The sequence below is a fragment of the Amblyomma mixtum genome, chromosome 3 (assembly GCF_055824585.1).
Source record: "Amblyomma mixtum isolate Tamu chromosome 3, ASM5582458v1, whole genome shotgun sequence".
NCBI lineage: Eukaryota > Metazoa > Arthropoda > Arachnida > Ixodida > Ixodidae > Amblyomma > Amblyomma mixtum.
Window position 1 is genome coordinate 391,850,556 of NC_143014.1, and position 17,360 is coordinate 391,867,915.

At 49.2% G+C, this 17,360-nt stretch overlaps 1 protein-coding gene across 1 annotated transcript in view; it reads right to left on the bottom strand.

The window, feature by feature from the left end:
• Positions 1-6,079: 6,079 nt before the first annotated feature.
• The window catches only part of LOC149357173 (protein GPR107), a 69,929-nt gene continuing 58,648 nt past the window's right edge, over positions 6,080-17,360 (bottom strand). The window contains exons 14-16 of the mRNA XM_089584470.1: positions 16,041-16,088; positions 15,585-15,739; positions 6,080-7,039 (exon numbers count right to left, since the gene is read on the bottom strand). Of these exons, the coding sequence (XP_089440596.1) occupies positions 6,925-7,039; positions 15,585-15,739; positions 16,041-16,088 (318 nt within the window). The 3' untranslated portion in view covers positions 6,080-6,924. The remainder of the gene's footprint in view (positions 7,040-15,584; positions 15,740-16,040; positions 16,089-17,360) is intronic.

Sequence of the window (17,360 nt, forward strand, 5' to 3'; positions counted from 1 at the left end):
GGCGCCATCCACCGGAGCGTCTTGTAACATCCTCCCTTTTTTCAGCATTTCCTTCTTTGGACTCAAGCTCTCTCTTTAGAGGACCTCATCTACAAGGGATTACGATTGCTCATCCCATTGTCTCTGCGCCGTGAGATCAAAGAGAAACTTCACGCATCGCACATGGGAATTGAGAGCTGTCTTCGGCCGGCTTGCTCGCGAGTGTGTATTCTGGCCAAGGATGAACACAGAACTGAAGGATTACATCGCAAGGTGTGAAGTGTGTCAGAAGCATGCGCATTCCCAACAACGAGAGACACTCATCCCTCATCCGGAACCGAGTTATCCGCGGGAACGAGTCGGATGCGACATCTTCGAGCATAAGGGGAAAAACTTTCTCGTTACAGTCGACTATCTCAGCAACTTTTGGGAAGTAGATCAGCTGAAGACGACAACTTCAACCCAAGTAATCCTCAAGCTGAAAGCTCACTTTGCTCGATACGGGATTCCAAGAATTCTGGTGAGCGACAACGGACCCCAGTTTGCCAGCGAGGAGTTTGAGAGGTTTGCTAAAAGCTGGAACTTCGAACACAAAACGTCAAGTCCAGGTTACCCACGTTCGAATGGAATGGCCGAATCAGCGGTAAAAACGGCAAAAATGCTATTGAAAAAAGCGGAAGAAAGCAAGTCAGAACCGCAATTGGCATTCCTAGATTTTCGAAACACACCCCTGCCAGGATTAAACGCCAGCCCGGCACAACTGCTCATGGGTCGCCGCACCAGAACGACACTGCCGACCACAGCAAAGCTGCTTGAACCCGAAACGATAAACGACCGGCAAGAGGCAGGCAAGAAGACAACAAACAATCTTTTATCAAGACAAATATGCCAAGGACCTGCCAACACTGAAAGAAGGACAAGATGTGACTGTCCGACCGATTAGAAGCGGACCATGCCGTGACAAAGAGTTGATGACAGATCGTATGAAGTCAACGTGGGAGACAGCGTTCTGAGAAGGAACCGCGTGTTTATAAGAAGCCCACCGAAGAGTGCAACCAGCAACAAGGAACAAGAAAAGATACAGCTTGAGTCCAAAGAAGGAAATGCTGAAACGGGAGACAACGAACAGCAAGAAACCCAGCAGCGCCCTGATGTGACTCGCACGCCGGCACGACCTCAAAGAACAAGAATGCTCCCAAAGCGACTTCACGATTACCTGGTTGGATGACGGCAAGCAACAAAAAAGGGAGGATGTTACAAGACGCTCGGGTCGGGTGGATGGCGCCAGCTGTACCGGCAACGCACCCTCCGGCCGCCGTCCTCCTCACCCTCTTATAGGCAAGGGGCAGACGACTCGGATTCCGCGGCGTCCCCACTTGAACAACTACGCAGCAGACCCAGCCATGTATTCCACCTAATCAGATATATGTAGCCCATACTGTAATAAACGTTCAATAATCCCCACCCAAAAGAAGTCCTCAGTTAATTGAGTCATCCTAGATTGGTCAGGCACGAAACAGACGCGTCGAACCGAACCTTGCTCATCACACCCCAGGTGGTCTGGCCGCGCCTGTGCCGAAGAGAGACACACATGCCCGAGCCTGCGCGTGCCATGCGGGAAAGCATCTCGCAGAGCCACCACGGCCTCCGACACAACAGCGGGCTCTTCTCAATAGCCTGTCTGCCCGCAAATAATAGTGCCGCCGATGGGTTTCCCGACGAATAGCTCAGAGGCCTGCAGTGTGTCCCCTTTGCGTGAAACAAGGAGACAGACATGCAAATGCAGCCACGCGCTGAAGTTGTCCGTCCGTCCCACCGCGGGGTCACTCTCTGTGGGCTGATCGCTGTGAACACTTCACGCAAAGCTCCACACACCGAGACCCGAACTGTCGCAAAGTAATGGAATTAGGATCGGAAGTGGAAGCCTTCACCTCATGTTTCCTCTTTTAGCAGAGGCACTTCTTGGCAATGGTGACACGTGCGCTTCACATATGCGAGAGAATCGAAGGAACCGTGCCGTAGTTCAGCCGTGCCTTTTTCACAAAAAGTCTTAGAAATCGCATTAAGGAGAAACTCTGAATGCAGGCGCTCTGGTGAAAGTGCTTCCAGCAGACTACGTTTGATCTGGTCGGCTTGAAATTCTCCTTCACAGCAGCGACCCTCTGAGCTGCGAGCATTTGACCTTGTGGAAAACGGTGGAAGCTTACGACACAGTCGAGGCTGCGATTGTTCGTACACCCGAACGCAGGGCAGTACCTCGTGCTGAACATGGTGCTCAAAACTCCGCTGACACATTTTGTACGTCCACAACGCACGCAGCACGAGGAAGAAAGCACATAACACGAGAAAACGCTCGCTGAAAGCCCTCGCGGGTGGCTCGAACTATCCCCGGCTCCTTCACGTGACGTCACTTTGGAACATGGACGAAGTTTCTCTCTCCGCTGTTATCCCCGCCTGCGCTCTCGCGGGAGGCGGGAGATTTGAACACTGCGCTTTCAGTTGGTGATTGCGCCAGTTTTTTAGCCCAAATGGAAAAGTACTTTCGTAGAAATGATCAACGAGTCTACTTCAGAACCCTAGCTCGGTTTGCAGATTTGAAAACCGCCTCAGTATCCATTTAAGAGCTCGTGAGGCGGAAGAGACACGGCTCCGTCGACTCGTTCGTGGTGGATGGATGGATGGATGGATGGATGGATGGATGGATGGATGGATGGTTAGGAGCGCCCCCTTTGAAACGGGGTGGTGGCAATTGCCACCATGCTCAGCTTTTCTTTATTTATTATTTTTTTTGTTTACTGTGTTGGCAATTCTCATTAAGATTCTCCATCAACTTTGCCTACGGTTTCCTACTATTCTAACCTTATGCCACATCTCTGCTTTTCAGCCACCAATCCTCCAATCGCTTTTTGCTGACTTCCACTGCAGATTTATTTACATGACCATTGTTATCTTTAAACCCTAGGGCCTCAGAAAGAGTGACTGTGCCTGCATCGACATCCGGATGGATACCATCACATTTGATTATGAGGTGTTCAATTGTTTCCACAGATCTACCACACACTGCACATGTGTCATCTTCTTCGTTAAATTTCTTTTTGTAGCTGCGCGTTCTAAGACACCCTGATCTAGCTTCAAAAAGTAGGGCACTGCCTCTTGAGTTATCATAGAAAAATTCTTTCCTGATCTGCCTTTTCCAGAATCGATATAGTTCTACACTATGTTTCTTTTCCATTGAATTCATCCAATTTTTAACTTCCGCGTTTTTAACCTGTCGTTTAATGCTCTTTCTTTCTCCGTCCTCATGACCGGCATACTTACTGGTTAGTTTTCTAGTTCTTTTCCGCCACTGTGAGTCAACGTTCTTTCTGTATAAATATTTAAATACCTTAGCTGCCCATCTGTTATCGTCCAATGGTGAAAAATACCAGCAGCACCCGCGGCGGAGGCCTTGCGCAGCTTCTCCCTCAACGGGCAACGCGCGGAACTGGCACGGTTATGCGAAGGTCGCCTTATTAAATCCACGACCGCCCCCACCGAAGAAAAAAAATAGAAGCCTAAAATTTTAAAATGTGGTGAAGCCTTGCGAGAAGGCTCCCTCGGGCCAACAGCGAAAATCCTGTGACGAGCGCGATGTTTCGGCGCGCTGGAAGAACAACGCGGTAGCATGGGGGGATTGCACACACTGGCATCGAACGGCGAGACTGCTTCTAAAAGGAAAAGAAATGAGTAGCGACGTGCCACTCGATGTCTGAAAGTGGCGCGCTGCCGAATTCGGACGGGTGGTGGCGAAGCTCAGGAACCGAAACTGCGCTGCCAGGCTTGGTGAGGGAGCCTTCCTATCGTCATCATGCCTGCCGTTACGCGCGCATCAAAGCAGCGCGGGTTACGGCGGGTTTTTTACTCGATCGCTTGCCCGGCTGGTGACACTTCGAATCGACCCACCATCTTGGGAAGCCCCATGCGAAATTTCTTAAGTGGGCTTTCCCGCATTTCACAGTTAACAAAACGATAGGGCGCAGCTCACGCTATGAGCTGCCCCTGCGCTATGAGGGTTGAAGGCGACAGTACAAATGCCATTGGTGTGGGCGGTAGGCGCGCAGCACGATGGAAGCTTAAGGGGGTTTAACGTCCCAAGGCGACTCAGGCTATGAGGGACGCCGCAGAGGGCTCCGGAAATTTCTACCACCTGGGGTTCTTTAACGTGCACTGACATCGCACAGCACACGGGCTTCTAGAATGTCGCCTCCATCGAAATTGGACCGCCGCGGCCGGGATCGAACCCGCGTCTTAAGGGTCAGCAGCCGACCACCACAACCACTAATCACCGCGGCGGCTCATGATGGAAGAATCGAACAAAAAAAAAAAAAAAAACGCACGCGCTTTCGCGTTGCGATTGTTGCAAGCGAATCTCTCTCACATCATGTGTGGTATGTGGGAAAGCCCGCTTGCGGAATTTCGCAGGTCCAAGCTTATCAGAGTGTGTACCGGTCCACGCGATAAACGATGCGGGAGGAAGCTAAGAGGCCGCTTTTGTGCCGTTTTTCTGACTCTTTAAACTCAATCTTCGATTAATTTGGCCAGATATTGCATTTTGCCACGGTGGGAATTCTAAATGTCGGCGCAGTATTCGATCACTGCCAAATACACGGAAACTTTCTAATATTCAAAAATTCTCGATTACCAATTTCTCGAATCGAATGAGATCCGAGTAACACACATATTCAATTTGTATTTGAAATTTCGTACACCTCTACCTATATGCCTTAATGTCGGTCATGTCTGCTTCTGTGCCAAGGTTATTTGGCAAAAAGGCTTCCACGATATACCTGATAATTTTCTAACAGGGCAGTGCACTTCACTGTTTACAATGCACACTGTTGCGTGAGCATGACAGTTAAAACAATCACTTTGCTCCAATTTGTCAGTGCACCGCAAGTACTGGAACTGCAGTCAGAAAATTCTGGGGCCTTGACCAGCACGGTACCAAGGATATCAGGGAAGCCCTTTTCATTGCGAATAACCTTGGCAAATGAGTCCGTTCCTTTTGCATCAATCTCCTAGGAGATGAAATAGACTACATTGAGGCATATCAACTAGCTTCTTGAAGCGGCACATTGAAGTTTTGTTGCCGATAATTCCTAAGTAAGAAGAGCGGGTGCAACCATTTTCTTGGTTTCTTGCTGGTGTTACAAACCTTCAGTCGACAGTCAGTGCTTGTCCTTTGTCTTCTTAGCTACATCCTGTAGTTTTGCATCACTTATGAATGTGAATATTAGCCGACTTGCCCAGCCTTCCAATCAAGTGCTACAATGCAGTGAAAGAAGCTCAAATTTTGGCACTCTTTAACAGCGATAAGGCTTTCCAGGTACTTTCGTGAACTTAACCTGAAGAAGCCATCCAAACTAGCAACTGTGGGTGAGGACTTTCATGTAAAACAAGGACACACCACACAGACACTGTTTTGACATGCAAGTCCTTTCTTTCAAGAAAAACAAAAAAGAAGCCACACCTTACATTTTAGCGGCAGTGCCCAACACTCAAGCTTGACGCATACCAGAACATAGGGAAAAATACAAAACTGCCAGCAAGGCTGCTGAAACTGTAGAACAGTTGCCCTGTCTCTACTATGGCTGGAGCAGTGTACAAGTGAAACAGTACGCCTTGCCACATTACAGAATGCATCAGCAAGCAGAGAATAGGGACTACCTAGCCAAATGACAGGTCCACCATGATTGGAGATCTTGGCCCCAAAGCCCAGCAAAAAACCCACCAGTGTTTTCGCATTTTCCTTCTTCAGTTCTTGTTGATACATCTGCTTCTCCACTGGTCCTGCTGAGAAAAACCTGAAAGACCACTGCCACATTAACTTCTGTTCATGTGACTGTGGTTTACAGGCATGTTGGGCCCACATAACAGACTTGGGATACTACGTACTAAGAAACACATGCTCAGCGGAAGGGCTACACTAGTGGAAAGCATTTCTACTAGCACCACAGAGTGACCCAATGTATTCGACTGGAATACTCCGGCAATTTTTTTCAGAACTTGAAGACCACAGTCCAAAACACAGACTGCAGCAGCCACCAGTGAATAGTAGAAGAACAGTTTCGATAGTGTTCTTTATTTGGACATAAACTCAACACAGATGAGAGGGAGCGTGAGATCCTTCGTCCAGTGTTGGTGCCCTAGGCAGACGTCGCACGTAACGTCTAGCCATGTACTACGAGAAACAAGCGCAAACTTATCATCTCTTTTTTTCAATATTGGCCGGCTAGGCAGACGGGGGCACCAACTAAAGGGTGTTACAAGGACCCATTGCTTTGCTACACTGTATATTACCTTCACACAATGCAGCCCATGAATTTGCACATTGAGGCTTAACTTATAGACAAAGGAAAAAATAAAAAGAGTGGACCACATACACTGTCAAGCTCCAATGTTACCACTTAAGCTATATAGTACAGCAATATATATATAGGTAATCAAGGAGATTAAAAAAAGAAAAGCAGCAAACAACTAGACAACAGCTTACCAGAAGATACGGTGAGTGCATCCATGGACACCAAACAATGTGCGTTCCTAGCATACAACATCTAGGGGGTAAAAAAAAAAAAGTCCCCAAAGAACTACAGAGTGCCCCACATTTCACCTATGCCGCTTGCATGTACGCATTCATCATCCTCTCTCTCTCCAGCTGTTGCAACATGTACACACTCATCATCCTCTCTCTCTAGCTGTTGCAACATGGCAGACAATGATTGTGAATGGGAAAACACAATAACAACAATAATAATAATGCGAAAAAAATCGGCACACCTAGGCACAATCTTTCCAAGCAAAACCATGATGCACTAGGAAGAAAGAGCGAGTGCACACTCAGAAACGAGGAGGAAAACAATGGCAACAGGCAGCAGACACAGTCAGCAGGAAGGTGTGCGTGGCTTTTCAGTCGTACTCGTGGCTGCTCTCTCGCTTGGTGGCCGTCAGGCCCTTCTCGTCGTGGATGTCCCGGTTCCGCAGTGTCTTGGACACATTCTCCGTCAGCCCCGTCTGTGTCAGCCTGCAATGAACGGTCAGCGGCCGTGCTCGAGTGTGCTGTTATGCTAGGGCATGGACTGTGATCTACCAAGATCCCGCCAAAAGAAGTAAGAACAACTGAGCCAGGGCCCACATTCTGCAAGTGTCGTCCACGAAGTGGACATGTCCACTTCAGTCCGCACCGATTGGCTCGAGCCCCAAATGCAGAGACGATGGCTGCATGACGCCAGATTACCCATCTGGTTTAGGTTTATTGGGGTTTAACGTCCCAAAGCGACTAAGGCTATGAGAGACGCCGTAGTGGAGGGCTCCGGAAATTTCGACCACCTGGGGTTCTTCAACGTGCACTGACATCGCACAGTACACGGGCCTCTAGAATTTCGCCTCCATCGAAATTCGACCGCCGCAGCCGGGATCGAACCCGCGTTTTTCGGGCAGCAGCCGAGCACCATAGCCACTGAGCCACCGCGGCGGCTCAGATTACCCATCTATCATGCACGTCATCTCAGTTGAAGCTGCACTTGCAGTGGCAATAACAACTGTTTAGTGCAAAAGTGAATCCCGTAAAGACGATTGCTATACGTGCAATAAGTGCTTGCAATTTATATTTAAAGCGTTTCAAAGCAGAAACGAATGGCTCCGATTTAAAGGCAGTATAGGTTTGGTTTATGGGGTTTAACGTCCCAAAGCGACTCAGGCTATGAGAGACGCCGTAGTGGAGGGCTCCGGAAATTTCACCCACCTGGGGTTCTTTAACGTGCACTGACATCGCACAGCACACGGGCTTATGGAATTTCTCCCCCATAGAAATTTAGCCGCCGCAGCCGGGATCGAACCCGCGACTTTCGGGTCAGAAGCCGAGCACCATAACCACTGAGCCACCGCGGCGGCTTAAAGGCAGTATAGCAGCTTCTATGCAACAAATGCGTTCCAAAGCAATGGCAGCAGCATTTGCTCTTTATGGAGCAACAGAACCTACAGAGTTTAAGAAACGCCTATTTAAACATGTCCACTCGGGGCCAGAATACAGCCCCAGAAGATTCAAAGGCAAACCACTGCGAACGGCTTGTCCATTGATGAGCTGGCTACCACCTCAACTCAATCTCCAGTGCAGTGTTTTATGTCACAAGGAGTATGCATGATCCCAGTTCTGAACTGCAAGTCATGGACTCTGCGTCTAGCCTGCTCAGAGCCGCAGTTCAAAGAACTTGGCACAAGCTGACGATGCAGCCCTGTGGCTTGCCAAAGAAAAAGGGTGCTAGGAAGGGTGCACCAAATCCCCGGTTAACAGCCAGCCTGGCAAGTTTGAATGGGCAAACGTGCGACATGGCTTTTACAAAGGGCCAGTTCTGTCGCTCACAGTGCATCTCATTGCAGAGATCGCAGCTTTTGCTATGTGATGGTAGAAGCTGCAAAAAGCTGCCAGAACAACCTGTACATCTTTTGCTGACAGAGATGGAACCAACATCAAATAAAAAACTAGCCCAGTCAGAAGCCTATTGATATTAAACAGCCAGAAGAAATTAAGTATTTGTTTGTGCTGTGGGTTTCTAAGTGGACACAGGCCACCACCCACCGCGGGTTCGAGCTTCGCGCGAGCCAAGGGCCCCGATCAGCCGTCACCACACACACACTGGGACACCGATGCAGTGCACTCAGCCTCCGCTGGGAGGAGAGCGATTCGCCGCAAAGAAATAGGCCTCCAAGTTCACAAAGGAGACGTTTATTCACATCGTCCTCCAGCAGGTACACACGCACTCAATAGTCACCCCGTCCCGGGGGCGCGCGAGGAGCAAGGCTCTGCTGCGCGCACGAAGCGACTCGAGTAATGCGCACCGCTAGCACGCCGCTGCAGGAGAATGTCCCCGCGGCAGTGCTGTGATCTCTCTCTCGTGTCGACCGTTGGGCCGGTTGCGAGAGAGAGTGGGCATTCAACGCAAGGTACGCCTGTCAGAGGTCGCTGGACCCCGCTGGACAGGCTCGAGCCGCTGCAGGTCAGAGGACACGTGCGGGCGAGCTCGAGTAAGCACTGGTCCGAACGGCAAAGGCCGGCACGGACAAACAGTAACGTACGCACCTTACGCTGTCTCGGAGGGATCTCTCTCTCTGGGCCCCGCTCGGACGGTCGCGCGGCGCGCGGCCGCCCAAAGCGGGGTCCCGAATTCCCGCCAAAAGGCGCCAATGGCAAAGGCCCTTGGGGAGCAGGGGCGGAGCTGTGGCTAAATGACAGTGATTAGTCACCCAGCCGCCTCTCCACCGCCTGAGGCGGGAGCAAGGGAAAGAGGAGAAACGACGCGGTAGGCCGGCACAGCCGCGCAAAGGCGACGGCGGAAAGCCAGATTCCCACAGTGCCCATCTACTAAACTATCTACCGTATAAATGCGTGTAAGGGCCACACTAGTGTATGGGCTGCACCCAGTTTTCCTGAAGGAAATATTACAAAAAAATAAATCCGTGTAAGGGCCGCACCCGAACTTTCTACGACCCAGGTGAGAATAGCCTTCTAAATGCACGCGCCGTGGCCTCCGCAATCAGCTCTGGCTGCGAGCAACAGTGCGCTTGATTGTGGAACACTGCATCGCGGAGGCCACGCACGCGCACACGAGCTTCCAAGTGCCGTCCATGGATGACGCCTGAGGCTGCAGTCATCATCATCATCATCGTCAATTTTTTACTCCGCCGCGACCTCCTGCTATCCACATCGGCACCAGTATTGCCAGCTCCAGCCTTTTGTTGTTTTTGTGGCGTGTTAGCATGCTCGCCGTAGTCGCCATAGTTGTGGTGATTGTGGCTTTCACGTGCTGCCGCCAAGTGTTGCAGTTTTAGCACGATGAGCAAGCACCTTAACAGCTACATGGCTGGGAGTTAGCTCTCAAACATGGCAAGCGTGCTGCGGGTAGGAAATTCGATGCGGCCGACGGGTGCGTCCGATGATGATGCACCAAAAAGGATGCAGTGAGAAACACAAGCTGCAAAAAGTGCACTTTCCGAGGCAAGCCGTGCGAGTTTCCCGAACTGGAAGAGCTGCTCTGCTATGTGATGGAAGTGCGGAACAACGGCTACGCATTGACAGCGGGCATGCTGCGCAGCTTCTTTTGGGATGAGCGTGCACCAGAGCACAGCACCAGCTCAGAGTCGAAATACTCTGTGAGTGACGATTGAACGCAGAATAAATGTCGCTCATTCCCTGGTTGGTGTGTTTTTACTTTAAAAGGAAATTTTTTTTTGCACATCACATGTGTGGGCCGCACCCCGAAAACTGGCCCACGAATCTGGAAAAAAAAAGTGCGGCCCTTACACGCGTTTATACGGTATATATTTCGTGCCTACAAAGCCTGGAAATAGTGAAATGTAGCAGGACTTCGCACCCGTCGCTTCCCACAACCACGTACGTCCCCGATGGCCGCCATTTTGGTTTTGTTTGAAAGCTCGGCCCCTTCCCCTCTAGCTGGTATTACTCTCTACTATGAAATATTTTTGGAACATCCGCATTCCGCTGCTCTTTGATGCCTCTACAACGACCTCTGAATGGCTGGCACGCGCACTTTAAATGTGTTTTTTTCAGCTTCGTGTTCTTTGCCAACACAACTAGCCTTACAAGCATTTTTATTATGCTTTTATGACATAATTTCAATGAATCTTATACCGTTGAATTCAGAAAGAACTTAACTGTGGAGCTATGCTGTTTTTGTTTGGCTAAGTGAAACAATTCAAATTCTGTCAACCATAATGTCACCCTAACTACCTATGTTTCATAAATATGATGCTTGGACAAAATTTAACATTTGTATATGATGATGTACTTCAACAACAATATAATTAGCATAGCTCCAGATGGCAGGTCTATGGCTACAGCTCCATTTCAATCTAAACCACAAAATATAGAAAGTGTCTTAACGACCCGCAGGAATTTAACTAATTAGGCTTTAGTTATTTTTTATGATATGAGAACTAATTGAGATACCGTATAAACGCGTGTAAGGGCCGCATTTTTTTTTTCCAGATTCGAGGGCCAATTTTCGGGGTGCGGCACATACACGCGATGTGCGAAAAAAAAGTTTTTTAAAGCAAAAACACACCAATCAGAGAATGAGCGGCATTTATTCTACGTCCAGTCATCATTCGCAGAGTCTTCCGACTCTGAGCTGGTGCTGTGCTCTGGTGCACGCTCATCCCAAAAGAAGCCGCGCAGCATGTCCTCCGCTGTCAATGCGTAGCTGTTGTTCCGCACTTCCATCACACAGCAGAGCAGCTCTTCTTCCAGCTTGTGTTCCTCAGTGCATCCTTTTGGGTGCACCATCGTCGGACGCACTTCTCGGCCATGTCGAATTTCCTCCCCGCCGCATGCTTGCCGTGTTCGAGAGCTAACTCCCAGCCATGTAGCTATTAAGGTGCTTGCCCGTCGTGCTAAAACTACAACGCTCGGCGGCAGCACGTGAAAGCCACAACCACCACAACTGCGGTGAGCACGCTAACACGCCACAAAAGCAACAAAAGGCTGGAACTGGTGATACTGATGCCGATGTGGATAGCGAGAGGTCGCGGCAAAGGAAAAAGTTGACGATGATGATGATGACCGCGGCCTCGGGCACCATCCGTGGACGGCACTTAGAAGCTCCTGCGCACACCGTTTGCTCGCAGCCGGAGCTGATCGCGGAGGCCACAGCGCGTGTATTTAGAAGGTTTGGTTTTGGTTTGGTTTTATGGGGTTTAACGTCCCAAAGCGACTAAGGCTATGAGAGACGCCGTAGTGGAGGGCTCCGGAAATTTCGACCACCTGGGGTTCTTTAACGTGCACTGACATCGCACAGTACACGGGCCTCGAATTTCTCCTCCAAAGAAATTCAACCGCCGCGGCCGGGATCGAACCCGCGCCTTTCGGGACAGCAGCCGAGCACCATAGCCACTGAGCCACCGCGGCGGCTGTATTTAGAAGGCTATTCTCGCCTGGGTCATGGAAAGTTCGGGTGTGGCCCTTACATGGATTTCTTTTTTTTTTTTTTCAAACATTTCCTTCGGGAAAACGGGGTGCGGCCCATACACGGGTGCGGCCCTTACACGCGTTTATACGGTATAATGAAATTAATTATTTTTGAAAACAGGAAGAACCACATAGACACACCTAATAACATTACAATATCTTTAATAATAAAAATGTTCATTTCAAGACCCATGTATCCCCTAAAGAGAAATGTTGCTGACTATGCTGTCAAGCACAGAAGCTGTGCTAAAGAGTGTGTTTGGCTTTACTTAGAATGTAAGTCGTACGGATAAAGCATTCATTCCACCAGCATATTTTTTGTGCAATTCTTACTGCTTCGCCTTTTTTCTGACTATTTAACCCAGTGTAATGAATGCAGCCCCCAATTTTTAACAGAAGTTAAAATTGCATACATTATGCGAGTAAATACGGCAACACGAGGTTGATTCTGAAGCCGATGATTTGGGGGAAGAAACTATCATCACCGTATTTACTCGCATAATAGGCGCACTTTTTTTTTTCAAAAAATCCGGCTCAAAGTTCGGGGTGCGCCTATCATGCAGGGTAAAATTTCCTAAAATTTTTCAACTCGCAATCTCAAGCTTTAAAACTGAACATACTGTATAAACGCACACGTATAAGTACCGCACCTGTATACAGGCCGCACCGTGTTTTCCCGAAGAAAATATTTAAAAAAAAAGATCTATGTAAGGGTCGCACTCAAACTTTCCACGACCCACATGGGAATAGTTTTCGACATGCACGTGCCATGGCCTCTGTAATCGGCTCCGGCTAAGAGTAACGGGCGCTTGGCCTCGGAGGCCACGCATGCGGTCAGGAGCTTCCAGGTTCCGCCCATGGATGGTGCCAGAGGTTCGCAGGCCATCATCATCATCATAAACTTTTTCCTCCATTGTGAGCTCCCGTTATCTATATTGGCATCAGTATCACCAGCTCCAGCTTTTTGTGGATGTCAAAGGCACGGGCACGCATGCATGGGAGTTGTGGTCGCGTGTTCACCGTAGTTGTGGCTTTAGAGTGCCGTCGCCGAGCGTTGCATTTTTTGCGTGATGGGCAAGCACCTTAATAGCTACATGGCTGGGAGTTTGCTCTCGAACACGGCAAGCGTGCGGTGGGCAGAAAATTCGACGTGACCGAGAAATGTGGCAGTTGCGGCTGCGGTGTGCCTAAATTTTCGTATGTGACTCCAAGCGCCAAGGTTTTCAGGGGCCTAAGTCGGGCAGGTTTCCGGCTGGAGGTTAAGCTTTCCAAACAGACGTATAAAGTGAGCATCCCTGAAAACTGTGTGCAGAATTTGGCATGTGCAGCTGTTCCAAGCGATGTCATTGTACGTGCTGTGGGTCCACAGAACCTGCGACAGCAGCAACACTAGTGAGGACTAGTAGTCAGTTAAAGGTGCACTGAAGCGGATTCTGAACTTGTGTTTTTGCCGCGGGAACTCGATCTACACGTTCCTAGCATTCTTAGAAACTGCGACTTATTGCCGTGTGTGGCCGATTTCCCTAATTAAATCAAATTAACATCCGGCTCCCGCCTTTATTTTTTAAATTCTCCCTCGTACGGTGGGCGGAGTCGACCAACGCATGGAATGCCTTTCAGCCAGCTCTGTGGAGGCTTTGCTTTCGTTTTTGTTTTTTAGGTCTCTATGAATAAATAGTTTCATTCGCAGATAATATAGCCGCAAAATAAGCCCGCAGAAATAAAAATACGCGCGGACTATTTGCTACTGCGGACTACTACGTATTACTCCGTCGATGACAGAGCGGCAAGCCGCCACAGGACTGGCTGAAAGGCACTCCACGCGTTGGTCGACTCCGCCCACCGTACGAGGGAGAATTTAAAAAAAAAGGCGGGAGCCGGACGTTAATTCGATTTAATTAGGGAAATCGGCCACACAGGGTAATAAATCGAAGTTTCTAAGAATGCAGAGAACGTGTAGATCGAGTTACCGCGGCAAAAAGGCGAGTTCAGATTCCTATTCAGTGCACCTTTAAGCAAAAACATTATTAAAATAAGCTTGGGTTTTGAATGTGCGAGAGTGTTTCTTTTTTTTCACCTGAGATGGGGGAGGTGGAAGGGCGTCGGCACTGTGATCAGTACTGCGTTTACACGATTGTAAGCCAAGTTCGGGGTGCGCCTATTATGCGCGGAAATAAAAAAAAATTGATTTCTCGCAACCAAACTAGGGGTGCGCCTAATTGTGAGTGCGCCTATTATGTGAGTGCGCCTATTATGTGAGTAAATATGGTATATTTGTGCGAACACAGTACAGTGGTGAGCAGCCTTGTCTAGAGCGCTCGGGCGGTGCACTTCCTTGCAAACAAATCCAGATTTTGTGGCAGCCTCTAGTCCAGCTGCAACGCTTGCACGGAAGTAGCGCCAGATAGCCTCGTAAACAAAGCAGGCACGAAAACTTTGCCCTGTAATGAGGGGCTGCTCTCTAATTTCGGTTTTTGTTACCAAGTGCGCACTGCTCAAGCGCTCTAGACAAGGCTGCTCACCACTGTACATGATTTTAATATGTACACACCATTCTCCTACATCTATTCGTTCATCCATGAAATGAAAGGTGTTCAATGAAGAGCTTCAGTGACATTACAAATGCCTTCGAGGACCAGTCGTGGGCCTCTGTTTAAGAACTGCTCAATTGTACATTTCTAGTGAAAACGTTTTGAGGTACCTTGAGAGGTTGGAAAGGTACTTTGTCAACTTCAGACATTTAGCTAAGAAATGAAAAATGCCTTCGTGTGCACTGAGCAACCACTGTTGGTGCCGGAACACAAAGGTGAGTTTGAGTTAAGCAGCTGAATGAGGTACAGGCTGCACTTCCACTTGCTCATGAAATGCAGAATGTCCCAAGCACTCAGTGAACATTGGTGCAGGGACAGCAGGTCGAGAACATGCTTTAAGAGTAAAACAGCCTGAACACAGATGATGACAGGAGGACGGAAAAAAAAAAAGAGGAAACAACACAGAACAAAGGAACAACACAGAGCGCAGTAGTGCTTGGAGCTTTTGAAGTAAAATAGCACAAGTACACACAACCACAAGAGGACAAGAAAACAACACTACACAGAGTGGCACTGTTACTTGTTGTTTTCATTGTGGTCGTATGTACAGTACGGTCCACTGTTAAAGGGAACATGCGATTACGTGGCCTCCGCTCTTCGCGAAGCCCTGCTGCCTAGACGCAGCTAGAAAGGGCACGATCAGATGCATGCGCTGAAAAACCAGCCGCCATGCTTACTGTGCATGCGCCTTGTGCCGTCAATTCCCGCAAGTCCTCTGTGGCAGCGCTTCGCCAAGCGCGGAGGCCATGCAATCGCATGTTCCCTTTAACAGTGGACGGTACTGTACTTGTGCTATTTTACTTCAAAAGCCCCAAGCACTACTGCGCGCATCAACAATGGCTTAGCGGACTGCAGGTCATTCTTGATATGCCAGCTCCCATATGCAGGCTTCACCTGTGCCGCTAGCAAAGCCAACTAACAAAAGGGTTTCTGGAATGACCCAAGGGATGATGATGATGATGATGCCAGTGGCACACCGCTGAGAGAGCACTCACACTTCCTCCATCTCTTCTTGGTCGTCCTGGGAGAGGCGGAAGTAGGGGTTGGACTGGGTGGGCCGGAACTTGTAGCCCGTCAGCACAAAGAAGATGAGCGTGGCCCCCTCGCGGAAGAGCTCATCCAGCCACTCGTACCGGAAGGGCACCGTGATCTGCGCACAACAAGGCACCTCACCAAAGCGACCACACTGGGTTCTGCCCCTCGGCTGGGCCCAAAATCAATGCGCCTCAGCACTGCAATTACACAGTAGTGGAACAAAACTTGCCCACGGGCTAACTGGCACTTATAGTTAAGACATCTCAGTGCAAGAAGAAAAGACACGAAGAAGACCTGCCAGTCCCCATCAAGTCTTCTTTCTCAAGAATCTTTCGTCTCGTCCAAAGGTGGCTTTTCGCGGATAGCAGTTCTTTGCTTGGCCAAATTTACATGCTACAACATAAAGCCATTCTTACCTTCAGCAGAAACACAATGATCCTGGTGAAGTAGATGTAGCACACAATCTGCAAGAAAAAAAAAAAGCTTTTGAGGGACTAGAAACAACCCTGTTCGTCGCCATGCTCCACTGGACTGAAACCATACTTGTCATGCGATGTTGTGATTTCACAAAAAATTTAATCGCACATCGTCAGAAATCTGAGCCCCCGGAATTCGTATTTATCGTAAAAACCCGCATATACAGTGGAACCTCGATTATTATACGTCCCCCGGTCATGCGACGACCCGCATTTTACGACGAATTTGTGCGGTCCCGGCAAAACCCCCATAGAGACAATGCATTAAAAACCTCGGTTATACGACGCAAATTTTAGAAGGACCCCGCTTCGTACGACGTCTGGCTCATACCGTCCGTCAAAAAAGGTCGTCAGCAAACGCAGGCCAGGATGTACCGTATTTTCGCGATTCTAAGCACCCCCCTATTTTCGGAAAAAAATTTCTGAAAAAAAACTTTGCATGCGAATCTAAGCACCCCCTTTTTTGCGCGGAAGAGAGCGTTGCCGAGGCCGCCAAGTGCACTTGCTCTCTTTTTCGTCGAGCCTGTGCAGTCGGAGTCCCGAGGAGGCGCGGCCTGCGCTTGTTGTTGTTGTGACTGAGAGAAGGATGAAAAGGAAATTGCACGGGCCTGCCTACTGGCTCGACCAAGCCACCACCGCTGCCAAGTGCAGATAGAGGAGAGTTAAAAGATCAGAGGAAAGATAAAGAGAAAAGATAAGACGCCCGTCCCAGCAACAAATGCGTCCGCCGAGCGGACGCTGCTGAAAAAACAGATAAGCGGGCGAGGCCGCGCTCGCCGAAGCGAGGACAGCGGCGTCCACGGCGCTTTTTGTGTTGCTGCCTTCCGACACTACAAGACAGATGACGGCACAGAACTGTCTGCAGCTATTTTCCTTTTGAATGTTTCCTAAATAAAATGTTTTTTTTCGGGCCCGTTTCATCGAGATTTCGCCGCGAAAAGAGGGGCCCCGGGGGGGGGGGGTCAGTTTAGATTTTTCGAATCTAAGCACCCCTCTCACTTTGGGCATCGCGATCGTGAAAAAAAGAGGGTCCTTAGAATCGAGTAAATACGGTAGGCACACTTTAGCCAGTCGATAACCGGTGCACCTTAATCTTTCCACCTATCAAGAAAACCGCGCGAGCCGCTGCCCCGCTGCTCACGGCAGCCTCAACGGCCATTTTATCTTGTTTGTTGAAGACTAGCCCTCTGCCGGCAAAATGTGCTGCATTTGTGTTCCGAAAAAAAAAAAAATGATGACGAATTAAAAAATATCACGCAT